The sequence below is a fragment of the Mercenaria mercenaria genome, chromosome 6, assembly GCF_021730395.1.
Source record: "Mercenaria mercenaria strain notata chromosome 6, MADL_Memer_1, whole genome shotgun sequence".
Lineage (NCBI taxonomy): Eukaryota > Metazoa > Mollusca > Bivalvia > Venerida > Veneridae > Mercenaria > Mercenaria mercenaria.
In genome coordinates, this window is record NC_069366.1 from 51203472 (window position 1) to 51230848 (window position 27377).

At 32.6% G+C, this 27377-nt stretch overlaps 2 protein-coding genes across 6 annotated transcripts in view; one reads left to right on the plus strand and one right to left on the minus strand.

Annotated features, from left to right (window-relative positions):
• The window catches only part of LOC123548915 (RING finger and SPRY domain-containing protein 1-like), a 61901-nt gene that overhangs the window by 27733 nt on the left and 6791 nt on the right, over window positions 1–27377 (plus strand). Inside the window, exons 12-14 of the mRNA XM_045336559.2 lie at window positions 22906–23008; window positions 25979–26134; window positions 26825–26929. Coding sequence (XP_045192494.2) covers window positions 22906–23008; window positions 25979–26134; window positions 26825–26929 — 364 coding nt within the window. The remainder of the gene's footprint in view (window positions 1–22905; window positions 23009–25978; window positions 26135–26824; window positions 26930–27377) is intronic.
• Window positions 1086–17410, minus strand: LOC123548917 (uncharacterized). Of its 5 annotated transcripts, XM_053545880.1 has the most exons (3): window positions 16880–17410; window positions 16133–16522; window positions 1086–4257 (listed from the first exon to the last, which is right to left on the minus strand). In XM_053545880.1, the coding sequence occupies exon 3, from the start codon at window positions 4241–4243 to the stop codon at window positions 2468–2470; it is 1776 nt and encodes a 591-aa protein (XP_053401855.1). In that variant the 5' UTR covers window positions 4244–4257; window positions 16133–16522; window positions 16880–17410; the 3' UTR covers window positions 1086–2467. The 5 variants fall into 5 exon arrangements, with proteins under 5 accessions (XP_053401855.1, XP_045192499.1, XP_045192495.2 ...); XM_045336564.2 differs by lacking the exon at window positions 16133–16522 and having other exon boundaries at window positions 16880–17406; XM_045336560.2 differs by lacking the exons at window positions 16133–16522; window positions 16880–17410 and adding an exon at window positions 14045–14488.

Here is a 27377-nt window from a genome sequence, read left to right on the forward strand (position 1 = left end):
GAATTTTGGTTATCTCAAACGCTCGGATTCCTTTGGATTTTGAGACACAGAGTTCCAATTCTATGTACAATGTATGTACATGCCTGATAAATATGGACCTTTGTGCAGGTGTGAAGTTCTAAAGCTGTTGAATGTCTTAACCAAAATTGGCAACTGTGTATAAAACTACTCTTTATTAATCATCAAAGAAGTTATAGTGTTGATTAGTAATTAAATCTAATCATTCAGACTATATCATTTAATATTGATTTTGTTTTTAAATCCTATTAGACTGAAATTAACATCTGAACTTTGGTACAGTATTAAACTTACAGCCTTGAAATTCATTGCTTTAATCTTCATTACTGCTTTAAGAGGTGACAAAGTTTACAACTATTTCTTTATGTTTTTAAAACACTGTAGAAAATTTAAACTTTGATAATGTGATGATGAAAAATTGTGCAATGATTAACTTTGAATTCATTGTTATTTGTATGCATTAATTTTCATGGATTTCTTGTCTGTGTCGGTTTGTGAAATTAAATGCCAATCAAAAGAAAAAAAAATAAATAAAGTTGGAAGTCCACATGTTTATGTTGCCATTAAAATGCTGTTTTTGATAAATTCACAAAATTTTGTGCCTGCAAAGTTAAAACATTTCCCAGTTACATACCAGTATTCTAAAAGTATAAGCACTTTATATAAGTATAACTTTGCAAAAAATTGTTTCATTCTTAATGTATCTTCTCCAAAGAAAAAATAAACAAGAGAATCTAGACTGTTGATTATTTGTAAAATCATTTACCATTCAGACCAATTAATCAATTGCCTAGATGCCTTTTAAGTCAAGTACTAAGATATTTCCTACAGGGGTAAATAAGATCTCAATTAAATTCCATGAGAATTCTGTCTTTTCTTTGGGGAAGAAGATAAAAAGTCTCAGATCTTTTTACTTCTTACCATATGAAAAACTAGAAACTATTGGCATTAGAGTGTGATAAGAGCATTTTTTATGTTTCATTTATCCCATCTCTAGCTCATTGTTAAATTAAGGGAGGGGTATGAAAACAATGATTTGGCACAAAAAAAAAGGTTTTAAAGCTCTATACACAACTTATGTTGAAAATGTAATTCTTTTTTATGTTGCAAAGAAATAAGGCAGTATTACTAAAATTATGATGATACAGTTAACAAATAACAGATCTGAAAAATACACTTCAGGCATTTGAAAACAGAAAATTTAACAAATTTGATTTATAAAATATACAATTGTCTTGACCAAATCAGCACCAGTCTTTCATTGGGGGTTCACAGGGTTTATATTGTCCAATCAGTATCAGTCTGTCAACACAGTAAGTTAATATTGACCATTCAGTATTGCTCATTATTCACAGTCGTATCTGATCCTAGCGAATCCTTAACATCTTCTATAAAATGGGAACATGTCAGTTGCAATATTGCAGATAATGCTCGTTAAAAATCCAAAGCCCATTTTGTTAGCTTTAATTAAAGATGTCATCTGACATAGAATTAAGACATGGCATAAAACCCAGCAAAAACAACTATAAATTTCCTTTGAAAGAAAGTATTAGTTTGGCTTCTGCTCTGTTCCAGTTCTCTTTCCTATTTCTGTATTGCACACACATACTAGTGTTTAAATCTGTCACATGCCTCACACAGAATGTCTTAGTGAGGTACCAGCCAACACTTTTTAAAAATCAGCAAGTTTGACTTGTGTCACTTATAGAAAAGTGATTTCTTTGTGAACAAATTTAAACTAAAACAAACTCTTTTGTGAATAAATAAGACTTATACCTTACATTACACAATTCTTGTGATATTTCACTTGAATCTAAAACAGTAGAAGCCTTTGTGAATAATTAAGACTTGTCACTTGAAACATACTTAAAGCAGTTTCTTTGTGAACAAATCTGATGTGTTCTTTGTAGATGAAGCTTTATCTCTTGAAAGTACACAAATGAGTTTCTTTGTGAAAAAGTCTGATGTTTCCATTGCGGATGAAGCTTTACCCCTTGAAAGTACATAAAGAAGTATCTTTGTGAACAAGTTGATGTGTTCTTTGTGGATGAAGCTTTATCACTTGAAAGCACATAAAAAAACAGTTTCTTTGTGAACAAGTCTGATGTGTCCTTTGTGGATGGACCTTTATCACTAGAAACTGCTTAAAGCAGTATCTTTGTGAACAAGGTGATGTGTTCTTTGTGGATGAAGCTTTATCACTTGAAAGTACATAAAGCAGTTTCTTTGTAAACAAGTCTGATTTGTCCTTTGTGGATGAAGCTCTACTATTTGAAACAACATAAAGTCGTTTCATTGTGAACAGGTAGGAATTTATAAGCATTTTCTTTTGAATCAACATAAAACAATTTCTTTTTGAAGAAATCTGATGGTTCACTTTTTAATACTATAATAAATTCTTTGCAAACAGTGCAGTCTCAGATTACAACATATTAAAAACTGAATTTTATCAAGATGGTTGTTCTACTTCTTGTGTTGCTGTAGCCCAGGCCCGTGCCGGGTAATGCTGCACACCAGATTCGTTTGTGATCGGTACTCCGCCTTCAAGGTCTGATTCTTGTTGCTGCAATTTCTCAATTTCCTGTTGCTCATATCGCGTTCTCTGTCTCATTAACTCTTCAACAACTCGGCGCATTTTGAATGTTGGCGTGTGACGCAGAGCTCTGCTGGCAGAATGAATTGGAATGTTAGTTTTCTTATCAGCATGAACCAGTATACCAGTCAGTTGCTGCAAGAGCAAGTCATTAGCGGTATATTTTTTCTTTTGAATGTTACCATTTTGAACATTGGTTTTAATAAATTTCCAATAGTCTTTAGGATTTTGGGTTTTTTCTTCTGTTTCTGTTTTAGGTTTATCCGCTTCAAGCTCTGCAACTGTTTTTTCGACTTTGACAGGTTTCTTTTCCTGTCTAGGTGGAGCATATCCCCAGGATTTAGAGCGGTCAAGTGGTTTTGAAAATACACTTAATAGAATAGCAGCTTTAGACAATGTTTCTTGTTTCGCTTTGTCTTCTTCTGTTTCTTTGGGCTCTTCCTTTTCTTGCTTCTGTTTTGCAAGTTCTATTTCGTCATCTTTTTTCATTGTTCCAAGAAAGTTATCAATTTTCGCTTTTATTTCTTTATGTTCTTTGATTAGCATTTCTTCAGTGACCTTTGGTTTAGATGACTGTGTTCGAAATTGGATTGGAATCTCACCACTCATTCTTGTTATCGATGTACGCGGCGTTGTGATTCCGCTTATAGCACTTTTCGAATCCCCACTTGTGGATTTGTTGCCAAAGAATAAGGCTCTTAGATCAACTTTTTCACAGTACAAATAATCATCATCATCATCACTATCCCAGCCTTCACTGTATGATCTCGTTACGCGGGGCATTCCAGAGAAGTATGTCTTAGAACGGTAAAGCTTCTCGGGAGTGGATTGTCTAAAAGGAGGAGATCTGCGAACATTAAATTTAACATGTGACTTAGCTTGACGAGGCGTCACTAAGTTGACACTGTTAGTAGTGATGTTTGGAAGCTTTGCATCCGTTTCATCAATGGCACTTAGACGTGAATTCGTGCGTTGAGGTTCAGTGACAGATAGTTTCGGTGGAGGCGCAGATTTTGAACCTTGTCTTGGTATTGATTTCTTTTGTTCTTTAGTTGAAGGTTCTGGGGAAGGAATTTCCATTGTTGTTGATACTGTGTGTGCAGTAGTTGCTCTTTCAAATGTTCGTGCAGTTTGAGCTCTTTCCATTTCAGTTTGTTCATTTTTCTTACGTATTGTGTAATCTGCCATTGTTTTTCTCGCTTTCTTTATTAAAGGCTTAGCATTATGATCCTTAAGTATATTTCCACGCAGTGGGTATTGTAGTTTTCTGTCAAGGTAAAAAGATTCTTCAGAAGTTATTCCAAGTCTTTTAGCACTGTTAGAAATTTGTCTGTTATCGTATGAAAAGTCTTTCTTAGGGCTTAGTCGTTTTTGTAACACTATGTCATTTTTACGTTTATCTATATCCATGACTTTTACTTGGTATCGTAAATTGCTGGTGTCCATATGTAAGTTTCTCATGGAAAATGTTCGTTGCTTTTCTAGATGACTAGTTTTTGTTCGTAGATTGTGCTCGCATACATTATTTCTTACAGCAGTTAGGCGTTCTGTGAGGGAAGTTTTCTTCGCACTGTCTAAAGCTTCAGACTGTAGTTCTTGGTACGGATTAGAGATCACCTGCTCTGTGTCCATGATAAAGTAGTTCCCTGAAATATATGGAAAAGTCAGTTTGATTCAAACGGTTTACTACTTTCAGTTGTGGAGACACTATAAAAAGTCCAACATTGAAAAGAAAGAAAATTTGTCCACCCAGACTTCATGAAAATAATAAATTTAATGTAAAATATGAAATTTCCGCTCTTGCAACGTCTTCTGGGAGTATAAATTTAAGAGATTAGAATAATATAAAGGAGCTATAATAATTTTGTTGTTGTCGTTTTTTGATGATCACGATGATGATGATGATAAAAACTTTTTTTAACATGTTTCAACGTATGTGCTGACAATTTTCGATACAAATAGTGTCTGTTTTATTTGAATTTTAATAAACAAGACCTAAAATCTTCTTTTGAAACAGTTGTGTGTCAATATTTATTCATGACAGTTATGACCAAGATAGAAAAAAATGGGTTTATTAAATATTTACTCTTTGCCATTTATAAATTACCTGCTAAATAAAATATTTTCAGTTTGTTAAATTGACTCTTGATTCAATGATAATATTTACAAAAAGTGTAACTTGTATTTACACCGAAGGGATACAGTGTGACATGGAAAACCTATAAGTTTTTACTTTTTGTATAAACAGAACTTTTACCATAGCAAACAAACAGTATATGACATTTTGAATATGATAAGCAAGCTTTCAGAGGAGGTAGAAATAACATAGACAAGTCACAGTATTATGGTTTCTTCTTAATATGTTAAATTACTTCCCTTCATTGTTATAACATCCCTGACTGAATGATCATACAACCTGGCATTCATCAGATAGTATTAATATTATTACAGAATGAAAATTCATTGGCTGAAAAAATAACATTATTATTGGTATAGGGAGTATTCAGGTATTAAAAAAGATATATAAAAACAAAAGATAAAAGTGGATAAGTGCTTCTATTTGTTAATGCATTTTTTTTTTCAGTTTTTTTTTTTGCACTGAGCTGATTATTGTTTACCATAGAAAATGATATTATGACTAAGCTCACACAACAATATATATTCCATATTTCTAAATATTCTATATTCCATATTTCTAAATATTCGTTATTAAAAACAAATTAAGATAGTACTTTAATTTGCTTAAGAAAAGTAAAAACTTAAGGAAATTAACTTCCTTAAGTCAATTAACAAATTCAAATATTTTTGTGAAATTAGGGCCAGTTAAAAAATTGATAATTAAAAGAGTTTAATGCCAGACGGTGATAACTGCTCTAACTTCCTAAATTCCTTAGAACAAGTGGCAGCATTGATTTTTTTGCTTAATACTTGAGTTTTAAGTTAGTAAATCTTTACCTTGTGTTGTACGATTTACTTTCAGCGTATCAGACTCAGTGACCATTCCGTCGTTCAGTATGGCAATGGTACGCATTTTTAATTTCTTTTTCAAAAAGTTTATCCAAAGCACTAGTAATTATTTTACACAATAAATTGATATGTTTTATTTGTATTATAGTCCCATATTGTTTTTTTTATCCGATGTCTGAAGTTGAACAATTTTGATAAATTATTCAAATATTTTCTGGATGTTTGTTGAATAACACTGTATTTTTATATTTTTTTAGAAAATTTCCCATCACAAAGTTTAGATGACATTAACACTATTATTATAGTAAATATACAATAAGTCACTTTTTGTTTAACAATTTCTTCTTTAATGAAATTTTCTAAACTGAAACAAAAGATTGTACTCAGTTCTTGTTCCAGACACTTTGCAACAATATCGTATACCTTGTCTTAACAAATGTAGAACAATTTTCTAGTCCATTTCATAAAATCGGATTAAGAATTTTTAATTAACACCCTTTTGCCTTCAATTGCTAGTCATATAAATCCATCCAAATCCATTTAAAATTAGAGTTTATTGCCAAAGTTATTTTAGAGATTCATGGAACTTAATTTTCATTTTCCGAATGAATTTAATGGCTCTGTGTAAAAGACATTATGCAAATGAGAAAATAGAAATGAATAATTTATGCTTTTTTATTGATACAAAGTGATCTTAAATGATTTTGAAATGATTTACAGTATAATTGGTTTCTTTCATAACGTGGATTTAGTTGTAATATTACCTGATTCATAAGCCATTGTAGAGTCTTAGAAACAGAGCCCTTATAATAATGTAAATTGCAAGATGTTACACATTTGAAGAAGAGTTAGGTAAAATTACATAGACACTATAATGCTTTCCTAACAAACGCTTATAGAGAATTAAAAACATAATTTTGGTAGAGGGCGTTAAGTACAATGAAATATTTATTGCCAAATCTTATTTCAAAGTGGATTAATATTATTTAAGGATTAATTGTAAAGACTGAAAGCCCAATTTTTTTTATCGTAAATACACTCATTTCATCAAAACATTTTTGCAGCAAACTTAGACCAAGTGTTAAATAGTTGAAACTCTCACACAATGTGCAAACAAAAACGACCGTTTTAAGTATTAATGTACTATATTATAAGAAAAAAAATCAACTGAAATCCATGTATAATCATGATTATACCATATTTTTATTATTTTCAAATTGAAAAGAAAACCATTACAAAAAAATAAAAAGAATAGATATGACTGATTTCCGTATTTAAATTTTTTTTTACAATTTCTGCCTATGATTTAACAAAAAGTTTTCCTACCATCCTGTTTCGGTCCTGCCTCAAACAAGTCCGTCACACTTTCCTTCAGCATTGGAAAAGAGTTAATATAACTTCTTAAATATTTTATCTGATTTTATTAATTTTGGTTTGCCTAAGAAATTTACATTATTTAGTTTATAAGTTTTTGAAAAGCTTTTAACTCCAGGAACAAGTTCAAATATGCAACTTATTTTTACATGTTTTTTTCTTCCTTTGGCAATTGTTTAAGCTCTTGACGTATCAAGGAAATGGATGAAATATCGACGCAATGAACTCGTATTTTTCTTTTTCGTTTTGTGGATGACATCTCATTTATATTTATCTGATCCATAACTGCCATTAGTTCCTTTGTTTTCAATAAGTAGTAGTAGTATTGACAGGGGAATTAGCCACGTATCCAAGAGGACGTGTGTTTTCTCCGAGACATTAAAGAGGAGAATTATCTAAGCAAATATTGAACAAGCAGGTGAATGAATTACTAATCACACAAAATGACACTATCACTAATGTGTAGAGATGAGGTTTTTTGATTTATTTGAATTTTCCAGATATTCTGTAAATGAGTGTATTTCATATGATACTAGGTATATTTAATTTGATTGACCAAGTGTTTCTTTTTTGGTGTGAGAGTATCAAAATAGTTATATCTAAAATTCACTTGCTTCTTAAAATGCAAATTTAAGACTTATATGTCATGGTATTGATTGTACATTTTAATGGCTAAGATTTTTCAAAATTTCACTGAGTGCTTCAGGTCTCTGTCTTTTAACAACTTGGGCTGTAATCCCTGTTGGGAGGGGCCTCAGTGGCCAATTAAGTGGTTATGGCCTCTGTAACTTTGAATCACTTGCTCCTAACCACTGGAGGTTCAAAACCCCACCTTGGGTGTAGAATTCTTTCATTTAAGGAAGAATCCAGCAAGCAGCATTTATACTGAAGGACAGGTGCCTGCTTATGATGAAATTGTCTGGAGGAGTTGGAAAGTCACAATATGACAAATTATTGTGTCTTTGTGATGGTAAACCAAATAGAAACAAAAATTCATTCCTGTTAGTTTGAGCCTGCTTAGGTTTTTGTGTTAGGAAGTCATACTGCAGCTGACTTGTGCAAAGTTCTACCAAGGTGTCTGCTTTTGCCTGAAACAATGTCTGGAAGGACACATACCTGAGGGGTCTTCATCCATCCCTTAAAATCTTGAAAGTTGCCATATGACCTGAATTGAGTCAGTTTGTCCTGAACACAACAATACAAACTCAACCAAAATTGTGATGTTCAATAGTAATATCGATATCTAAATTATTATTTTTGTCTTGAAGAAGATTTTTTTTCACACAAGAAATTGGTTCAGACAAGGGAGTCTGAGCTAGAAAAATACAAAATTATATTTGGGATAAAATGTGTATTTATCTAGTTTTGAATGAACAAAATTTATATTGAGTTACAAAATTTTGTAACTTGATAATTGATCATCTTATCAATTATGGTTAGGAATAATAGAAGATCAATAAGTATTGATATTAATTATTGGTTTGACGTGTGCAGTTGTAACTGAAGCTCTTTAATGTCATTAAAATAACAAGATTGAGAAAAAAATGTTTTCATATTGTCACCTCTATGCAAAAAGTGGTTAACTGTGTTTATATAAGTGGTTAACTGCATTAGTGGAACTGGTTAAATTCATTAATGTAAGTGGTTAATTGCATTATCATAAGTGGTTTACTGCTTTGGTGAAAGTGGTTAACTGCATTAATGAAACTGGTTAACTGCATTAATGAAAGTAGTTAACTATATTATTGTAAATGGTTAACTGCATCAATGAAACTGGTTAACTGCATTAATGAAAGTAGTTAACTATATTATTGTAAATGGTTAACTGCATCAATGAAACTGGTTAACTGCATTAATGAAAGTAGTTAACTATATTATTGTAAATGGTTAACTGCATCAATGAAACTGGTTAATTGATTAATGTAAGTACATATCAGATGCATTAAAGTAAGTGGTTGACTGCATTAATATAAGTGGATTACTCCATTGATGAAGTGGTTAATTGCATTGATGACAGTGGTTAATGACATTTAAGTAACAATAAATGAAGTTTTCCTATTGAAATTTTAGAAAGGATTATTTTTTTTATCACAGAATAATTTAAAAGATGAAATACTCATTTATATGTCAGTCTATTAACTGGTACAAGATTAACATTTTAGAATTAGCATATTTGAAAATGAGCAGAGGCCTGGTGACCATGCTAGAATTATGAATGGTCCGACATTTGACAACAAAGTCAAGAGCTCATTGCCCACATACTAATGTTGATTCCCTGTATAATGGGGAGATGGGGCTATTGGAAATAGATAATGTACTATGGGGAGTTGGGGCTATATTGGAAGTACTTTTCTTGTCTGCCCCACATTGTTTTCAAAATATTTCTGAATCCAATACAGGTGCTAATTTGTTTTTAAGATCACAAAACATGTCCACATTTCAGGTCCTATTACTCTTGACTTTTATTTTGACCGAATTATTTCCCTTTTTTCACTGGAAAAGTACAGAAAAATAGACAGTTCTTTATGAATTTCTAAAACTTACGAGTGCATACAAACCTTTAGGATCATAACGCAAGTTCATGCATGAAGTTTTATATACCCAGTATTGGCAAAATTCTTTCCCTTTGGAACTGATAAAAAATTTGTTGTTGTTTACCTTATGAGATGTTCAATTATCCTCCTAAATTAATATAACATCAGTGTTATTATCAAGTATTATAAGGTATTGTGTAAAAAAGAGACTTTTGAAGAAAGAAAGAAAAAAAGGAACAAAATTAAATTTTGGACTACTTATTCAGTAACCAAATAATAGCATTAGTTGTGGCCTAAGGCTTTCAAAACATGCCAGATCTAATTCTTATCACCATCTAAATCTGATGGTAATTTATGATAAATAGATTTTTAATTACTCAGCAGAATACTATGCTCATATATTATAATGATTTCTTTTTGAAAACTTTTAAGTTATTAATTAAGAGCTTATAATAGCAAGTTTTTTTATACTTAATGATTAAAGCTATAAGTTTAATGAATAGGTACGTCTGGTCTGAAATGAAATGTGTTAAAATGTATTCGTGCATAAGCTTGCCTTTAAGTTGTGTTTTTTTGTATTTATAAAATGTAATTTTTCAAATATGAATATTTAATTAATTATTCAGTTTAACTCCAAGCAGGTAATCCATTAACTTTCACCCTGCTAAATATCTAAAATGGGCTGGTCTGTCATTCAATTTAGGCAGTACCATTTATTATTTGTGCAGGCTCATCTTTGTCTGCACTGGTTGCATAGGCAGAATCACTTGCAGTCAGTAGACTAAAGGTTAATACTAGGCATCCTTGGCAAATTTCACGAATATAGGACTCTGGACACAGACCGAAAATAAGCACTGTATATAGATTAACCTTGAGTATGATGCAGATTGATTAAACATACAAATTCACTTTGCTTTTACCAAATAGCTTAACCAGATCACTTTGCTTTTACCAAATAGCTTAACCAGATCACTTTGCTTTTACCAAATAGCTTAACCAGATCACTTTGCTTTTATAAAATGTCTAAACCTGATCAATTTGCTTTTATGAATTGGCTTAACCTGATCACTTTACCAAATGGCTTAACCTAATCATTTTGCTTTTACGAAAATGTCTTCACCTGATCACTTTGCTTTTACCAAATAGCTTAACCAGATCACTTTGCTTTTATGAAATGTCTAAACCAGATCAATTTGCTTTTATGAATTGGCTTAACCTGATCACTTTGCTTTTATGAAATGTCTTAACCAGATCAATTTATTTTTACGAATTGGCTTAACCTGATCACTTTGCTTTTATGAATTGGCTTAACCTGATCACTTTGCTTTTATGAAATGTCTTAACCAGATCACTGATGTTACGAATTGCCTTAACCAGATCAATTTGCTTTTACGAAATGTCTTTACCAGATCAATTCACTTTTACGATTGGCTTAACCTGATGACTTTGCTTTTACGAATTGGCTTAACCAGATCACACTGTTTTAACAAATTGGCTTGACAAGATCTCTTCCTTTTAGGGATTGGCTTAACCATAATTTCTACGTAAGTATTTAATGTTGCAGTTTACCTGTTTGCAATAATCTATTCTGCAAGAAATGGTTGCTTTTGGAAAACAAGTATCATGAAATATTATTTTCTTACCAGCTTGTTCAATAGGGGACACAAAAGCCCCTATTGATGATTTCTCCTCAGACATTATTATTGTATTTCCTGAACTCTTGTTATCTGCAAATTTACTCTTATTCCTGCATTTTTACTGCCGCTCACTGCAGTGTTTGCATTGTTTATAACAGAAAGTCTTGTTTATTTCCATTTCTAAAGTTTGAAATAATTTTCATGTTTTGTTTCAACGTATTTTAATTCCCCCTATATATTGCTACAGTCTTTGTGATATTTATGTAAGATATATGTAACTACTGTTTGCATTAAATGATATTGTATGAACTAATTAAAGACATGTCAATTTGCATTGTTATATATACCCTGTGTTGTGAAGTTTGATTAACTTTGAACAATACCAGTGTAAGATGGTAATAATTTTTTGTCATACTGAAACCATACAAAATTAATATTAGATGAAAAGAACAATTTTTAAAGTACCATAGTGCTCTAAATTTTATAAGCAGAGTAAAATTAGAAAATATACAGACAGTTATATGGTTAGAAAAGAAATTCCTTAATTTTGGCACATGAACTTGCTTAAAGGGAGGTAATAAAGCCAATGAATTTAGTAACATTTTCAACTGTAATATTGAAACAAACAGCATATGTCTGAGATAACAATTGTTAAATATAGGAAATAACATGAAATTTATATATTTTCTGTTTTCAAAGAGACAAAAATTATCATATTTTAACTGTTAAAAGCCACTGTGACCCTGTAATTACATTGAAGGTGTTGTAACTTTTATATTTTGGTATTTTTCTGGAGACCTAAACCTTGGAGGTGTTTTGTGCACCGTGAGTGTTCTTGTTCTGAAGTGTAGAATACATGTACATTTTTGTTCCGTGTGGTTCTGGGACAACTTGTAATGTATGAAAAAAATTGGAACTATTGCCTAAATACTCTTGCCTGATTGTAAGAGGCAATAGTTTGGACCTGAACACTTGTTCAAACCAATACTTTTAGTTTTTAGTACTGTTTGTTAGCTGTTCTGGGTATGTAAGGCTAGAGACTCAGGTCTCTGAGGAAACCCACCCCGTAGCCTAGTGATAAGAGTGTCCACTTAGACCACCAGAGCTACTAGGTTCACTTCTCGGCAGCATCATGCCAATGACCTGAAAAAATGATACTAGTAGCCTCCTAGCTTGGCACTCAGCAGAGGGTAGTTCCAGGACTGGTCAGCCTGTTGCCAGTATAGTTTGACCTAGGAGGGTCTTATGTCGCATCGTGTCAGTGGTATGATATTCCAGTAAAGCAGCATAATAAAGTTTGGGCATTGTGCTCAGTGCTAGTACAAATAGACACATTGTCATTTAAATGATAAAAAAATTGTTAAAAAAAGATGCTGTATACAGAACAAACAGGCACAGAATTTGTAAATTACCAACTTACAGGTAAGTAAATTTGGCATTGAAGATGACTGATTGGATATGATGTTTAATTATTGAATTTTCCACCTAAAACTTCATTGTATCATTTGCCAAATATTTAAAATGCAAATGAATCATCTGATTGGTCGATCCATTGTCTTTCTGAAGTGGCCATTGGGGAGATTTGAATAGATATTCAAAATGGCTACTTGTGATAAAAATCATGATACAGTTTAAATAGCTGATTGCTGTCAGGTATATAACAGCTTTTTTGTTTGTTATTTGGGGAATATATCGGGTATCTCTCTCAATATACCATGACATGATTATGATGTAGCAATATTTTTTTCTGACTGAATAATTTTAAGAATTAATTATCTATACGTAATTGCATACCTTGCCACAAAATGTTTTGCTCTCTAAAAAACATTTGGAGGTGCTCCCTAAAAATTATTTTGAGCTGCTCCCTAAATATCATTAAGAGCTGCTTCCCTAGTAGAATAACCAATTTAAACTTTAACCAATTTAAACTTTAATGAAATTGTTGTTGTTTTTTTCCTTCAGATTTTGTATTTATTTCAACATATCTAGATTTGTTTATAAAGGAATGTTTTGTCTTTTGGTATTGCCGATCCTTAAAATCTAAGATATGGTCTGTTTATGTAGAGGTGTTTCAAAGATGCCCAGTAAGATAAGAATAAACAAAATACCGGGTACATTATATACAAATTTTTTTGCATGTCATCCTCCATTAAAGGGTTTAAAGATATTGTCATGACACAATTAATTGTTAAGGAACTTTGAAGAGAATTATGTATAAAAAGGAAGTAGAGGATTGTTTATTTATAACTGTCTTTGATGAAGTGTTGTCTGTTTAGATATCTGAGTAGTCATGACTTTTTGCTCAAAACAGTTTAATTGTTTATATGTTTAAGTTGAACCTGCTTAAATGACCATCTGTATTAAGCAGTCACTTGCCATAGGCAGCCAGTCAGCTAACTTCCCAGACTGAGTTTTTGTTCTAATTTCATCTTGTCTTAAGCGGCCACTTGCCCTTGGCCACCACTTGCCTTGAGCAGCCAAATTGTGTGTCACTCCCTTGACTGACTGAAATTTGTCTCAATTAATAACATTGGATTTATCACTTGATTGCCATTTAATTATACTTAAATTGTTAAGTGCAACAATAAAGGAATAATTTCCATCCTATATTCTGTTTTCATCTGAAACAACAGAGGTTAATAATATGAAGAAAGAAGTATGTAAGAAAATTCTTGCTACACCATTTTCAAGCCCTGATCCACATGTTTTGTTTAGAAATTCTAACATATGTTAAGAGTTGAAATGAAATTATTAAAAGGACCCACTGGGGTCAGGAACATGGATTCTTATATGACACCAAGTACTGGTTTTTCCAGGAAGCGGATTCTAGAGTGATTCAAATTAGCTTGAAGCTAAGTTCATCACAGTGGAGCTAAAATAAATTAGTATAAACTAAAAAGACATTAAAAATGTCGATTTACCTGGATTCAGTTGAAGTTTGTGTGTTTCCCTGTCTATTGGAGATGCAGTATCAAGCCTGTACCGCAACATTGTATTGCCACATAGTAACTATATAGTTGTTTTACAGGGGGAAAAATGTGAAGCCACAAATTTAGTTTTTTTTTCGAGTTGGAAATCATTTGAAATATTCCAGTTTTATAAGATGTTTAAAAAAAAGTATTCCATCGTATCATCTTTATGATAATTGTTCTGATTGAATTATAGAAATGAAACTTGATTACTCAGCCTCTGCTTAATCAAACGTTTTTCCAATTTCCCATTAAATTTTACTTTTTAAGAAGTTGATAAGTTTCATAATGAAAATGACATCCAGTTTACAGGATATTTTCACACACATTTGAAATATTCCTCATACATTCTTGCAGTGATACCATCGGGGATATCAGCACTTATAATTTAATTAAACAGTTTCTGTTATTTAATTGGAATGAACTGTATAAATGAGTTCTTTTGAACACAAATTTTCTGTATGAAAGACCACATTTATAGTATAATGCATCCATTTCCATTTAATCTATCTTATTAAGGACTGGTAAATTTCAAAGAATTTGTTTTAATTTGGAGGTAAATTGTTTCTTTTTGGAACAGTTAATAGTTAGAAGCAAATCAATAAAATTTATCAATTTTTCAATTGATAAGTACAGTGTTTATGTAATTATGTTGTAAATAATGATTTCCTGTTTTGTAGAGTTGTATAGCTGTTGCCACTGATGCTACCGTATTTACCATACTTTAGGCACCAGCACTTAATTAATGAAATTTATGAAACGACCCTAATTAATGCACCACTAGAAGTCTGAAATCACAGAATAATGAATAAATGTTTCATTAAGTGTTATTTACCGTAAGAAAATGTTGATATAATGTACATCAAACTTAATCTACTGTGTGCAACATCCATTCACTTGATGGAATTTCCCTTCTTTATTACCAGAGCACATGTCACATGGCTCACTTTTACAGAATTTTATAGAAAGACCGGTGATGAGAGGTACTAAGCAGAATAAAGTTTTATTTTTTATTTGTTTGTCTAAAATAAGATTAAGTAATACATTCAGTCCTACTGTTGTACAAGGAATTTTCCTTTTTAAACAAAACAAATTATAAAGAACTTTAGTTTAAACTGGAAGTCTAAGTCCATAGTATTTCTTTTCTACCTTTGTAGTTGTGTTCATAAACATTTTTAATGACATTTTATATTTTGTTGTAAATTTTGTCTCAATTATTATGAAGAAATATTCACTATATCTTCAATTACAGCACAACATATTATATGGCTTATTGAGTCCTTTTGAATATAGTAAAAATTTTTACAATATAAAGAGTTTTCTTTCGTAATTTAGCCGTGCCATGGAAACCAACATAGTGGGGACCACATGGATCAGACCAGACCTGCATCCGCGCAGTCTGGTAGAACATGCTTTCGCTAACATTTCTCCAATTCCAATAGGCTTATAAAGCAACAGCTGAGCGACCAAGCTGCGCATATGCGCAGCGTCTGATCCATTGGGCACACCACTATTTGGTTTCCTATGGCACGCTCATTCATTTGTCAAAAATTTTTTGAAATTGTATGTCAGTGAGTAAAGTTGAACAATTTTTGATATTACTATGCAGTGTCATTAGATTATAAAGACATGAATCTGTTTGTAGAATAAAAGTATCAAAAATAAAATTAATTGATGGTATCAAGACCTGTCAAGGATCCGTGTAATTTGATCTCATATCCAGACAGTAATTTAATACAATAACCCATTGTTTGGACTAGAGAACGGTAATTTATCAAGTAATTCCTCAAAACTTTAATAGGGATGTGTCTAGTGTTAAGATGCAACTGCTCACCATGGTCGTGGGCTCGAACCCCACTAGCGTCATGTCCACACCTCATATGATACCAGTACTGGTTATTTCCAGGAAGCAGACTCAGGAGTGATTTAAATAAGCTTGAAACTTCTATCACAGTTCTGTTGAACTAGAATAAATTAGTTTAAACTAAAACTAAACTCGTAGATTTGTTACTTATTATGAAGGAACGTATTATGTTATACCCCTGGTGTCTGTCTGTCTGTCTCTCCGTCCGTTAGCAATTTTGTGCCCGCTCTGTAACTCTGCAACCCCTTGAAGGATTTCGAAGAAACTTGACACAAATGTTCACCACATCGAGACAACATGCACAGCGCACGTTTTGGATGACGCACTTTAAGGTCAAGGTCACACTTAGGGGTCAAAGGTCATATGATTTTGTTTTGTGTCCACTCTGTAACTCTTGAACTGCTTGAAGGATTAAAAGAAACTTGGCACAAATGTTCACCACATTGAGACGACGTGCAGTCTCAGCGCATGTTTTGGATTGCTCACTTCAAGGTTAAGGTCGCACTTAGGGGTCAAAGGACATACCTTCGGGCGTATGTTGGTCCGCATTGCAGTGCTCTTATTACCTATGTGTTAGTATAAAAAAAAATAACCAGAGACAGCATAAAAATTCTTAATATGCATTTTGTTTTAAAAAAGAGGAATTTTTGGTTCCATCAGTGATAGTATAAAAATAAGTAAATGAATACATATTATATTTTGGATAAAAGTCTAATAGATATACGGAGAAGAGAGAAAAGTGGTGAATATGCTTGATGAAGGAGTCATTGTCATAGCTTTGGCTTAAATAATTATTTCTTTTGTGGAATTTATGATATTTTAGCAAAGGATATTAATATTACTTCATTGCGCATTCTTAAGTTTACAGCATAATAATTGCCATGACTAACAAGTGCAAAGTTTTTAAAAAGTTTTATACCTACCTATCTGATAGCATATTCTTGGTTTCACATCCGCTTTATTCTCCATTTTGTCTGTCTGTGTCGGACTGTCTTGAAGAGGTTAAGTTCTTATAATAAATTATTTAACAGCAATTTCCTGTGATTTGTTCAGCTGTTTACAAATTATCTGCAAAAGCCACAGTTTTGACATCAGATATATTGCTGTACTCACAGGTCAGATTTCAACTCCTACTTCGTAAATATTTTTGCTGAGTTTATGTATTATTTTCCTGTATAAGTTGTAAGTTTGTTGTCTCGTTTGTGTTCCTTTTTCTCTATCTAGACTTTTTCTTCATAATTTACAGGTCAAACTCCAGCCAAATTTTTTACCAAGAACTTTGTAGCTGTAAAATCTACATTTCTAAATTCTGTATTCTTTCATGTCCGATACAAATTCTGCTCTCATTTATTTGAGTTCTTCAATAATTGCAGGTGCGTTTTTCCCCACTAAAAGAATCTGTTCATTTTTTTCGTGACTGAAACATTTAATGAAAAACAACTCAATTTTATGCTCAAAACTTCAAAAAGTGGGACTTTAATTGAGGCTTTTGTGAAAATTTTAAATGATGATATATTCATTCAGAGGACACGAAGGCAAATTTTGTCTTGATTTACCCAAAGGTCAGTGTCAAACCATTTTTAATAGGAAAATAAGACGTATTTCTCCTTTCAGAAGTAAATTAATGGGTATGTTTATGAAGGTTGTTAAGAAAATTAAACCGAAATCTTTTATATTAATTGAGCATGACTATCTTTCAAAATAAACCTTAAGTTTATCTTAATCAGAAGATTGTGACAGTATTGAAAATCAAATAAAATATAAGCAGCTATGATTGATTATGATGAATCATGAATTAAAAGTTTTGTACTATATCCTATATATTTAAAGACACAAATTACGTTAACACCTTAATGAATTATTAAAACACCAGATCTAATGAACGCAGTATATCCCGTTGTGATAAGGTCTCCGACAGTGATAAATTAAAGTCCGGGCTTTTTAATGATAGTTCATTAGATAGAAAGATTATTTTCTAATTTCTATGAAGGGGACATTGAAAATATTATGTTTCTACATTTTCTACATACTTAAATCCAAGGTTTAAGCCTGACACTTTAAGGTGCTTGATCTCCTTATGAAAAATGTAAAAAAATCAATTATGAAGTGTGCTTAAAACAGAGTTAAATGAAGTATTTATCGGTTCAGGGGTGTAAAATTCCACTCGCCCGCTCGCATTGGCGAGTTAAAGTCTGGATAGGACGAGTGGATCTCGCTGTATACTCAACCGGTCGGGCGAGTGGTTTTTACGTCGTAGCTTTAATGAACTTCAGAAATTACATCTTGAAAAACGTCAACAAACTTTGAGATAGATTTCTTGGTTAAGTTTTATGTTTAGGTCAACTTTTCTCTTAAACTATCAAAGCTATTGCTTTGAAACTTGCAACACTTGTTCACCATCATAAGCTGACCCTGTACAGCAAGCAACATAACTCCATCCTGCTTTTTGCAATAATTATTGCCCCTTTTGGACTTAGAAAATCATTTTCTTGGTTGAGTATTATGTTTAAGTCAACTTTTCTCATAAACTATCAAAGCTATTGCTTTAAAACTTGCAACAGTTTTTCACATTCATAAGTGGACACTGTACATCAAGAAACATAACTCTATCCTGCTTTTTGCAAGAATGATGGCCCTTTTTAGACTTAGAAAATCATGGGTAGGACAATATTTCTATTACACAAAAAAAATCAGATGAGCGTCAGCACCCGCAAGGCGGTGCTCTTGTTTAACATTATCGCTTCAGTTTTTCAACACCGCTTGAGAAGTAATACAATTTGAATTCTATTAAGATTTCAATAAAATATCGACGGAAATGTAAGCAAATTTGTATGAAAACGGTCGAATTTTCAGATAATCATTTGTTAGATTTCAAACAGCGCGATCTTAATTACTGATTTCTTTCTAAGAGAAAATAAGTGATACATACAATGAGTATAAAATTCAGACTTTTGACCAGAAAGAACAAAAAACAGAATTAAAAAATCTTAAATAATGAAAAAGCGGCAGTAATTTAAATACATTGAGTAAAACGATGGTTTCTGTCAGTGCGGCGGAATAGGGTATGTGACATCGTGGACGTACATAGAAATGTGGTTTTAAAATAAAACAAAATGATGTTGTTGCGGTTTTTAGTAAGTTTTAAATGAATCTTTGTACATGTATTTTTTTTTTTATAAAATATTCTTCTCAAACGATAATGTAAAGTCCTTGAGGGCAAATAGGTCACATGGCGCGAAAACTGTAATATGACGTAATGCCATGACAATCTCGTGCAACAGTACCGCTTTGATCTCCACTTCAGATGTCATGATACCGACACACTTCTTTTAGCTCTTTCGAGAGGATGTTATGTTAACTGATGGTGAAAACAGGCCAATTACTTAAGTTTATCAACAGAATAATTACCGATGATCTTCAACTTTTTTTTTTCGCTTTCAAGACGGGTAGATGGATGATGATTATTGTGTCCATATTTTTAAGACACTTTTCAAAATAATTATTTTTCGGGAAATAAGTCTTGAGAAAATGAAAATAACTGATGTTTAATACTTTCTGACATTTTGGGAAACTAGGGTAGGGGTTAGACTGTGATTATTTTTACTATCGATGCAGTTATTATATGGAGAGCAACTTTGACGGTGGAGATGACAAAATTAGTGAAAGAAAAATGTCTGGTGTGAAAAGGAAATTTAAGAGTAACAAAAATGAATAATCAAAAAGGAAACATAGTGTACGAGCTATGTGTTTGTTTGAAATTTGCTTGTTGCACATAATACTCCTTCCATAAAACGTGACAGTATTAAAAATGTCAGTTATTAGGGCGAGTGACTGTCCACTAAGGGCGAGTAGATTTTACTAGCTACTAGTCCTGCAGGGCGAGTGGTGTGAAAAAGAATTTTACACCCCTGCAGGTTATATTAGATATTTTCAGAAATAAATTACCGGTATGCAGCTTTTGGAGTTCAGTATCTTTATGTTATAGAATGAAGGAGTATTGAAAATGTAACCTTTTAACATGACAACACACAGTCATGAAACACGTCACACCCAATTTATAAAAAATTTGAATGTATTGGTGTTTGAGGCTCAGTTGAAACTTATCAAAGTTTAAAATATAATTCTGCATGATATCAGTTTGGTGTTCTACACTGGCTTCCTGTAACTCAGTTTGGTGTTCTACACTGGCTTCCTGTAACTCAGTTTGGTGTTCTACACTGGCTTCCTGTAACTCTTACAAAGAGGTAACTTCTTTATGTTTTGCAAGGCAAATTGAGGAAACTTCTATGTATTTTGCAAGGCAAATTTAGGTAACTTCTATGTGTTTTTCAGGGCAAATTGAGGTAACTTCTATGTGTTTTGCAAGGCAAATTGAGGTAACGTCCATGTGCTTTGCAAGGCAAATTGAGGTAACAAGGCAAATTGAGATAACGTCCATGTGCTTTGCAAGGCAAATTGAGATAACGTCCATGTGCTTTGCAAGGCAAATTGAGGTAACTTCTTTGTGCTTTGCAAGGCAAATTGATGTAATTTCTCTGTGCTTTGCAAGGCAAATTGAAGTAACTTCTTTGTGCTTTGCAAGACAAATTGAGGTAACTTCTTTGTTTTTTGCAAAGCAAATTGAGGTAACTTCTGTGTGTTTTGCAAGGCAAATTAATTGTGGTAACTTCTGTGTAGTTTGCAAGGCAAATTTAGGTAACTTCTATGTACTGTTTTGCAAGGCAAATTAAATAACTTCTATGTATTTTGCATAGCAAATTCAGGAAACATCTGTGTGTTTTGCAAGGCAAATTCAGGAAACTTCTGTGTGTTTTGCAAGGCAAATTCAGGAAACTTCTGTGTGTTTGGCAAGGCAAGTTAATATCTGGGCGCTCTATAAGTCTCCTAGATCTTTAAAAAGTAACATTTTGGTACTTTGGAATCCTGTAAGGTAATATTTTGGTTCCTAGCACAGGTTGAAAGACAGGTGTTCTGCATGCCATATTTTGCAAAAAAAAATTTCTTTGGTTAAACGTCTACCTTAACTAGAAAAATATATATTCAAAGAAGAATTTTCAATATTATTTTGATATTTTTCAAACTTTTTGACATGATAAGTGGACGACTGTATGATATTATCTTTACAGATTTAACTTTACACTACTTTTTATCTGGTATCAAAAGCCAAGCTTTTTAAATCTGATTTAATCTATCATTATATAGATATGTAAACAAGAAATTACTTGAACCTAAGTGTAATACTTGCCTGTCTTTTAGACTTTGGTTCGCTGAAATTAATGAGTTGCACTTAAGTCTTTAACTTAAGTGTTCTGTATACTTGCAGCAGTGGTATTACTCTCAGTTGCCTCGGTGTTTTTCGCAGAATCAATGGAAAACAAAGCTGTCAATTTGCAGCAATTTGCAGAAGTGTGCCACCGTCCAGAGGTACCAGATGAACCCTACCCATCATGTAGAGGGGGGGGGGGGGAATTTGTCTGGCACCTGTGCCATGGTCTATACTTAAAGATTCTGCCTTGCATACTAAACAGGGCCTACATATATGAACTTAGATATATATATTAAACACGTGTTAAAATTAACTGATAACTAAACACATATGTCTAAATACATAATATGTGTGACAGTCTACTATCATTTGTTTGAGGTACTAATCATTTAGGACAAGTTGTTATTTGAGCAGAGTGATATGAACCCATTGATTATTGGATATTTGAGATGAAAGAGTAGGGCCAATGGTTCTGATCGTTCTAACAGCGATCTGTCGCTAAACAGAATGTTTAACCCTTACCCGTGATGCTGGACACGATTGATTCTGTCTTTGCGACCAGTGTAGATCATGATCAGCCTGCACATTCATGCAGTCTGATCATGATCTGCACTGTTCGCCATTCAGTCAGAATCTTTTTGGTAAGCACCCCATGGTACTGTCGAAATTGGAAGTTTATTATAGAAATTTAGCATGGTATGGGTTAATATTTTCTTGATAAGTAAATGGTTCACTCAAATAAAACCAGCTTAACTGACACATTTTCCTGAATCATTAGTAACGGATCTTTCTCTAGTTGTTTTGAACATTTTTTTCTTTTAGCTAGATATCATAAGTTTGATAACAGTACAGTCAAACCTGTGCTAATAACCACCTTTTAACAAAGACTACATAGCTAAGAAGACTGCCAATTTCTTGTCCAGTTTGAACAGTTGCCTTGTATTTATTCCTTTACACTGCTAAATTTCAAAAATGGATTGGTTCATCATTCAGTTTGGGCAATGGCATTAATTATTCAAAGGTGTGTTCACTGAAAATTTACTAACTGAAAAGCGAACACTGTGCAGACCATGATCAGCCTGCACAGACGTGCAGGCTGATCTTGGTCTGCACTGGTCACAACAGCAGAATAATTACACTTGCCGCCAGCAGGCTAATTTTAAGGTTAAACAGCTACAAATAATAAACACCACATTCTGACACTCGTGACATTTTAAAAAAAGGTTTGGCAGTAATTCTTACATTCATTCTCTGAAGTCATTTTAAATGCAAATAATCGAATGGTTATGTTCTCATTTTCAGATGATATTTTTTACCTAAATTTTGTTATGTGTTGATAATTTTTATACATGTATTCTCATTTTCAGCTGATACTCTATAACTAAAATTTTGCTGAAAGTTTATAACTGAACTGTTGTATTCTCATTTGCTGTTAGCTGATTACTGAGTGTTATGTTCTCATTTCCAGGCGATAGTTTTAACATAAATTTTGCTGATAACTGAACTATTATATTCTCATTTCCAGGTGACATTTTTTACTTGAATTTTGCCAATAACTGAACTGTTATATTATCATTTTCAGGTGATATGCTTGACCTAAAGTTGATTTTAAATTGTGTTTTGTTTTAACAAAAAAAAAAATTATGTTGCTATTTATAAATCTTCATGTATTCTCTGTTTCAGGTGACATTCTGGGCCTCCTGCTGGATGTTGATAACCAAACTATTATATTCTCTCTAAATGGTAACAGACTTCCTCCAGAGGGGGATTTATTTATTTGTGCTAGGTAAGCTTATTTCTTTTACTTTGTTTATGAGTTAACCCTTACCCTGCTAAATTTCTATAATGAACTTGTCCATCTTTCAGTTTGGATAGTACCATTATCTGTTAAAAGGGGTGCTTACCAAAAGATACTGACTGAATGGTGAATAGTGCATATCATGATGACTGCACAGATGTGCAAGCTGATCTTGATCTGCACTGGTCGCAAAGGCAGAATCAATTGTGTCCAGCATGATATGAGCAGTGCCATGAGAAAACCAACATAGTGGGTTTGCGACCAGCATGGATCCAGACCAGCCTGCGCATCCGCGCAGTCTGGTCAGGATCCATGCTGTTCGCTTTCAAAGCCTATTTTAATTAGAGGAACTGTTAGCGAACAGCATGGATCCTGACCAGACTGCGCGGATGCGCAGGCTGGTCTGGATCCATGCTGGTCGCAAACCCACTGTGTTGGTTTTCCCATGGCACGGCTCATATTAGGGTTAAGATGTTCCTTCAGTTGGATAACTGTCTCAGACAATGAAGTAGTTCAAATGTTGTTCCATGTTGTTGATGATATGACAAGTCATGTAAAGATGTGACATTATAGCTTTAAAGCTCTAAATTACATAAAAGATTTAGTTGTTTATATGAAATAAAGAAGGAACTGAACTAGTATGATGTATCCAGGGAGTGATGTTGGCCACTCAGCCTGGAGATTTTTATTGTGGGAGTTCTGAACATACATGTAAGAATTGACAGTACTTGAATCAGCTTTCTATAATTTAAAAAGCCAAATGTAAAATATACATAAATAGATGGAAAAGAAACAAAATTTGATTCAGATTTTCATAGATATACAGGGGTGTTTCATAAGTACTAGAGGTTGAACTTTTCCTCCTTGCTGTGCAAGTGTGAACACCCATCAGTTTTTCTTTAAGGAAATTAATTATTGCTGCAACATAAAGAAGGCAACAGATTACTTGTTACTTATTACACCTCTGACTTCAGATATATTTGAAAACCCTTCCCTAAATATGCCAAAAATTGTTATATTATTGCATTTTGTGTAACATGTTCCATGGGTATCATACTTTATTTTCAAAGTTTACTGAGAATACAGGTGCTAGAATTAACTTATCTGACTGGTCACCAAATAATGTTTCATTTCTGATTTTTTTTTTTTGGTTGATCAATTTATTTTGGTTTGTAACTGTTCTCAATTATCTTTGAAAGCAGTTTATATTTATGCCCAGTGTTATTTATATGAGAAATGATTGTCAAGTTGTGTAAATGGGTATTGCAGTGTAATGGTGTTATGTAGGTATGCACACAATTTCTAGTTTTATTTCAGACAGTTTAAGGTTAAGGAGTATATCACCAAAACACAGAAATATTTCATAAATGAACAAATTCGTTACCAATATTTTACCTGACCATTACATGTTCTGCCATACTGTCCCGTACTGAAAATATTCTGAAAAAGATGTCCCCCTTTGAAAATGAGTGCCATTTGTAAAGAAATAAAAATAAACAATCGCTGAAAACTGTGTTCCACCTAGTTATGTGAAATTTCAACACTCGCAGGCTATTACAAATGCATCAAAACAAACATGTGTAACAGTTCCTTGAAAATGGTGAGTTTTTAAAAGGGCTTGACTGTCTGGAAGTGGGGCCTGTTTAAACAGTTCTTTTTTCGGAATTCAATGCTTATATCAGTATACTGACACTTGTTTTGTAGAGTAATATAAGTAATATACACGCTGTCATTACAAAAACAACAAAACAAGTGTCAGTATACTAATATAAACATTGAATTCCGAAAAAAAGACTGCCTAAATGGGACCCACTTCCGGGCAGTCAAACGCCTTCAGAAACTCACTATTTTCAAAGAACTTTTACACATGTTAGTTTTGATTCATTTGCAATCGCATGCGAGTGTTGAAATTTCACATAATTAAGTGGAACACAGTTTTCAGCAATTGTTTATTTTCAAAGGGGGACAACTTTTTCAGAATATTTTTAGTACGGGACAGTACGGCAGAACATGTAATGGTTAAGTAAAATATTGGTAACGATGTTATTCGTTTATAAAATATTTCTGTGTTTTGGTGATATACTCCTAAACCTTAAATCAATTTCTACCTGAGCTGGTGGTTTGGGATGGGGTACTTTCATTAAAGTTTTTTTCACTTGTTCTTATTTGTATGCTTTATTGGACTTAATTCTAGCATAAAACTGCTGTTTGTGTCATTTTCAAGGCATGTTTTAATAGAAGTGTAAATATGTGTTAACATAGAAACCCATGTGCTGTTAACACACTTTTTACATAATTATGCCATTGAGTGATCTGTTGCAAAGGGCAAAGGTACTTCAGCCCTGTAATGCATAGTTAAAACAAGTTTAAGAAGAAATGAACACATATTGCAAAGTATTCATTTAATTTAGATTTTTCGTGTTATATCATCTACAGAATCCTGAGGGATTGGTTGGTGCCCCAGCTCAGTAGGGCGAGGGTACCAATGTTTCCCAAGGGATTCTGAAGATGTTACAACACAAAATGAACATGCGTTAACGCTATTCTAGCATAAAATGTGTAAAAAACAGACGAATAAATTATCTCTTAACGTCTTTAAATTTCCATGAAATGCGCAGGAATTCTTCGGTGTTTTTCACGTTGACATCATTTTCTTTTGAATTATCCGTTTTGGGGCCCTAATGCGTTTACACTTTGCAACGGAACGCGCATATTTAGATAGGTGTTTTAAAGCAGGTGAGCGAGAATCTGTCAGTTAACACACATTTTCTTTCCTGTTAAAACACACCCGAAAAGTGACAAAAACAGCAGTTTTATGCTAGAATACATGTTTTATGCTAGAATAGAGTTAACAAATGTTACTTTCCTGTTATAACATCAGCAGAAGCCCATAGAGTATGCAGATATTATGATAAGAAAAATATATATTATTTCTACAAAATGTTTTCTTTTCTGTAGGAGTGGATTTTTTGCTGCTGCCAGTTTTATGTCTTATCAACAGTGTGAGTTTAACTTTGGTGCCAAACCTTTCAAACATCCTCCTGTGGACTATGACTTCAAGTGCTTTAATGAGTATGGACACCTGTCCTCAGATCAAAAAATTATTGTACCAAGGTAAGTTTTGGTTACTGTATTTAGAGGTTTACAAATGGAACTGCTGTCTTCTGATCAAAAAATTATTGTACCAAGGTAAGCATTGTTGAGTGTATTAACTATTTAGAGGTATAAGCGGTATACACAAGGAACCCCTATCCTCTGATAAAAAATATGATTACCAAGGTAAGCTTTTGTGACTATATTTAAGGGTTAACACTTGGGACACCAAATTATACCAAGGTAAGCTTTGGTAATTATATTTTATGTGTAAATACATTGGATATCTGTCCTTGGATCAAAAGAGTAATGAAACTTCATAGAAATATTACTCAGCTTGTGAAGTTATGTACCTGAGTGTTGTTGTTTTTCAGAGGGAAAGTGTTCACTCAGTAAGGCAAGAAATATGGCCCATAACTTAGTAAAAAATATGCCCAAAAAAAAGTGCCTAAAAATTTGCGTTACAGGATTATCAAAATTTTTATGAATTAGAATAGTTTTTGTTACAGGTATCACCAAAAGTATTGATAAATTAATTCTATTTTCAAAACTGTTTGGAAAGCTCCTAAAAATCTGATGACGATTTACAGACTTACAATATGCACAGGTCATCGGTGTCCTTTGTACAAATCTCTAGTGTGCCAGCATAATTCAAATGAAACTGATGTTAAGTGTGAGTATCTAGAAATATATAGTATTGTTATATTTCAGATATCAGAAGTTAGCAGAATTACGTAATGTACAAGTGAAGGAAGATTCATGTACTCTCTGTTTTGATAATCAGGCAAATCTTATCCTAGAACCATGTGGTCATGTGTAAGTATTGTTAATATGTTGTGAAATCATTCATATTTGTTGGCAACTGATTTTTGTGGCTTTCATAGTGTGGAAACCTGTGAAATTATATTCCAACAAATATGAAATTCCCATACATTTTATCTTCAAAAACAGAGATCCATAAATTCATATTTAAGTGAAAAAAAAACTTTTTTCGCCAAAATCATGAAAACTTCATACCCTCAAGATGAAATCATTTCGCAGTATTACAAAGGGACTTTTTTTTTTTTTTTTTGTGGCATCAATCCACCAACCAGGAAGTGAAATCGAACAAATAAATTTCTGTTTATTTCAGCTTCAGAATTTCTGTGTATTATTATGACATCTCAGTTTGTACCTTCAGCAAGTGAAAGACTCTGATATACACTTTGCATTATATTACATAAGATAAAATACTTTGTTGGTTATAAATATATTTTACTTGAAA

What these genes read in the sequence shown, in the direction of transcription:
- LOC123548917 (XM_045336560.2), bottom strand. Translation starts at nt 14,114, where the DNA reads ATGTTGCGGTACAGGCTTGATACTGCATCTCCAATAGACAGGGAAACA. An exon ending in CAAACTTCAACTGAATCCAG is followed by an intron (nt 4,258 to 14,044) that starts GTAAATCGACAT and finishes CATATATTTCAG; the next exon opens with GGAACTACTTTATCATGGAC.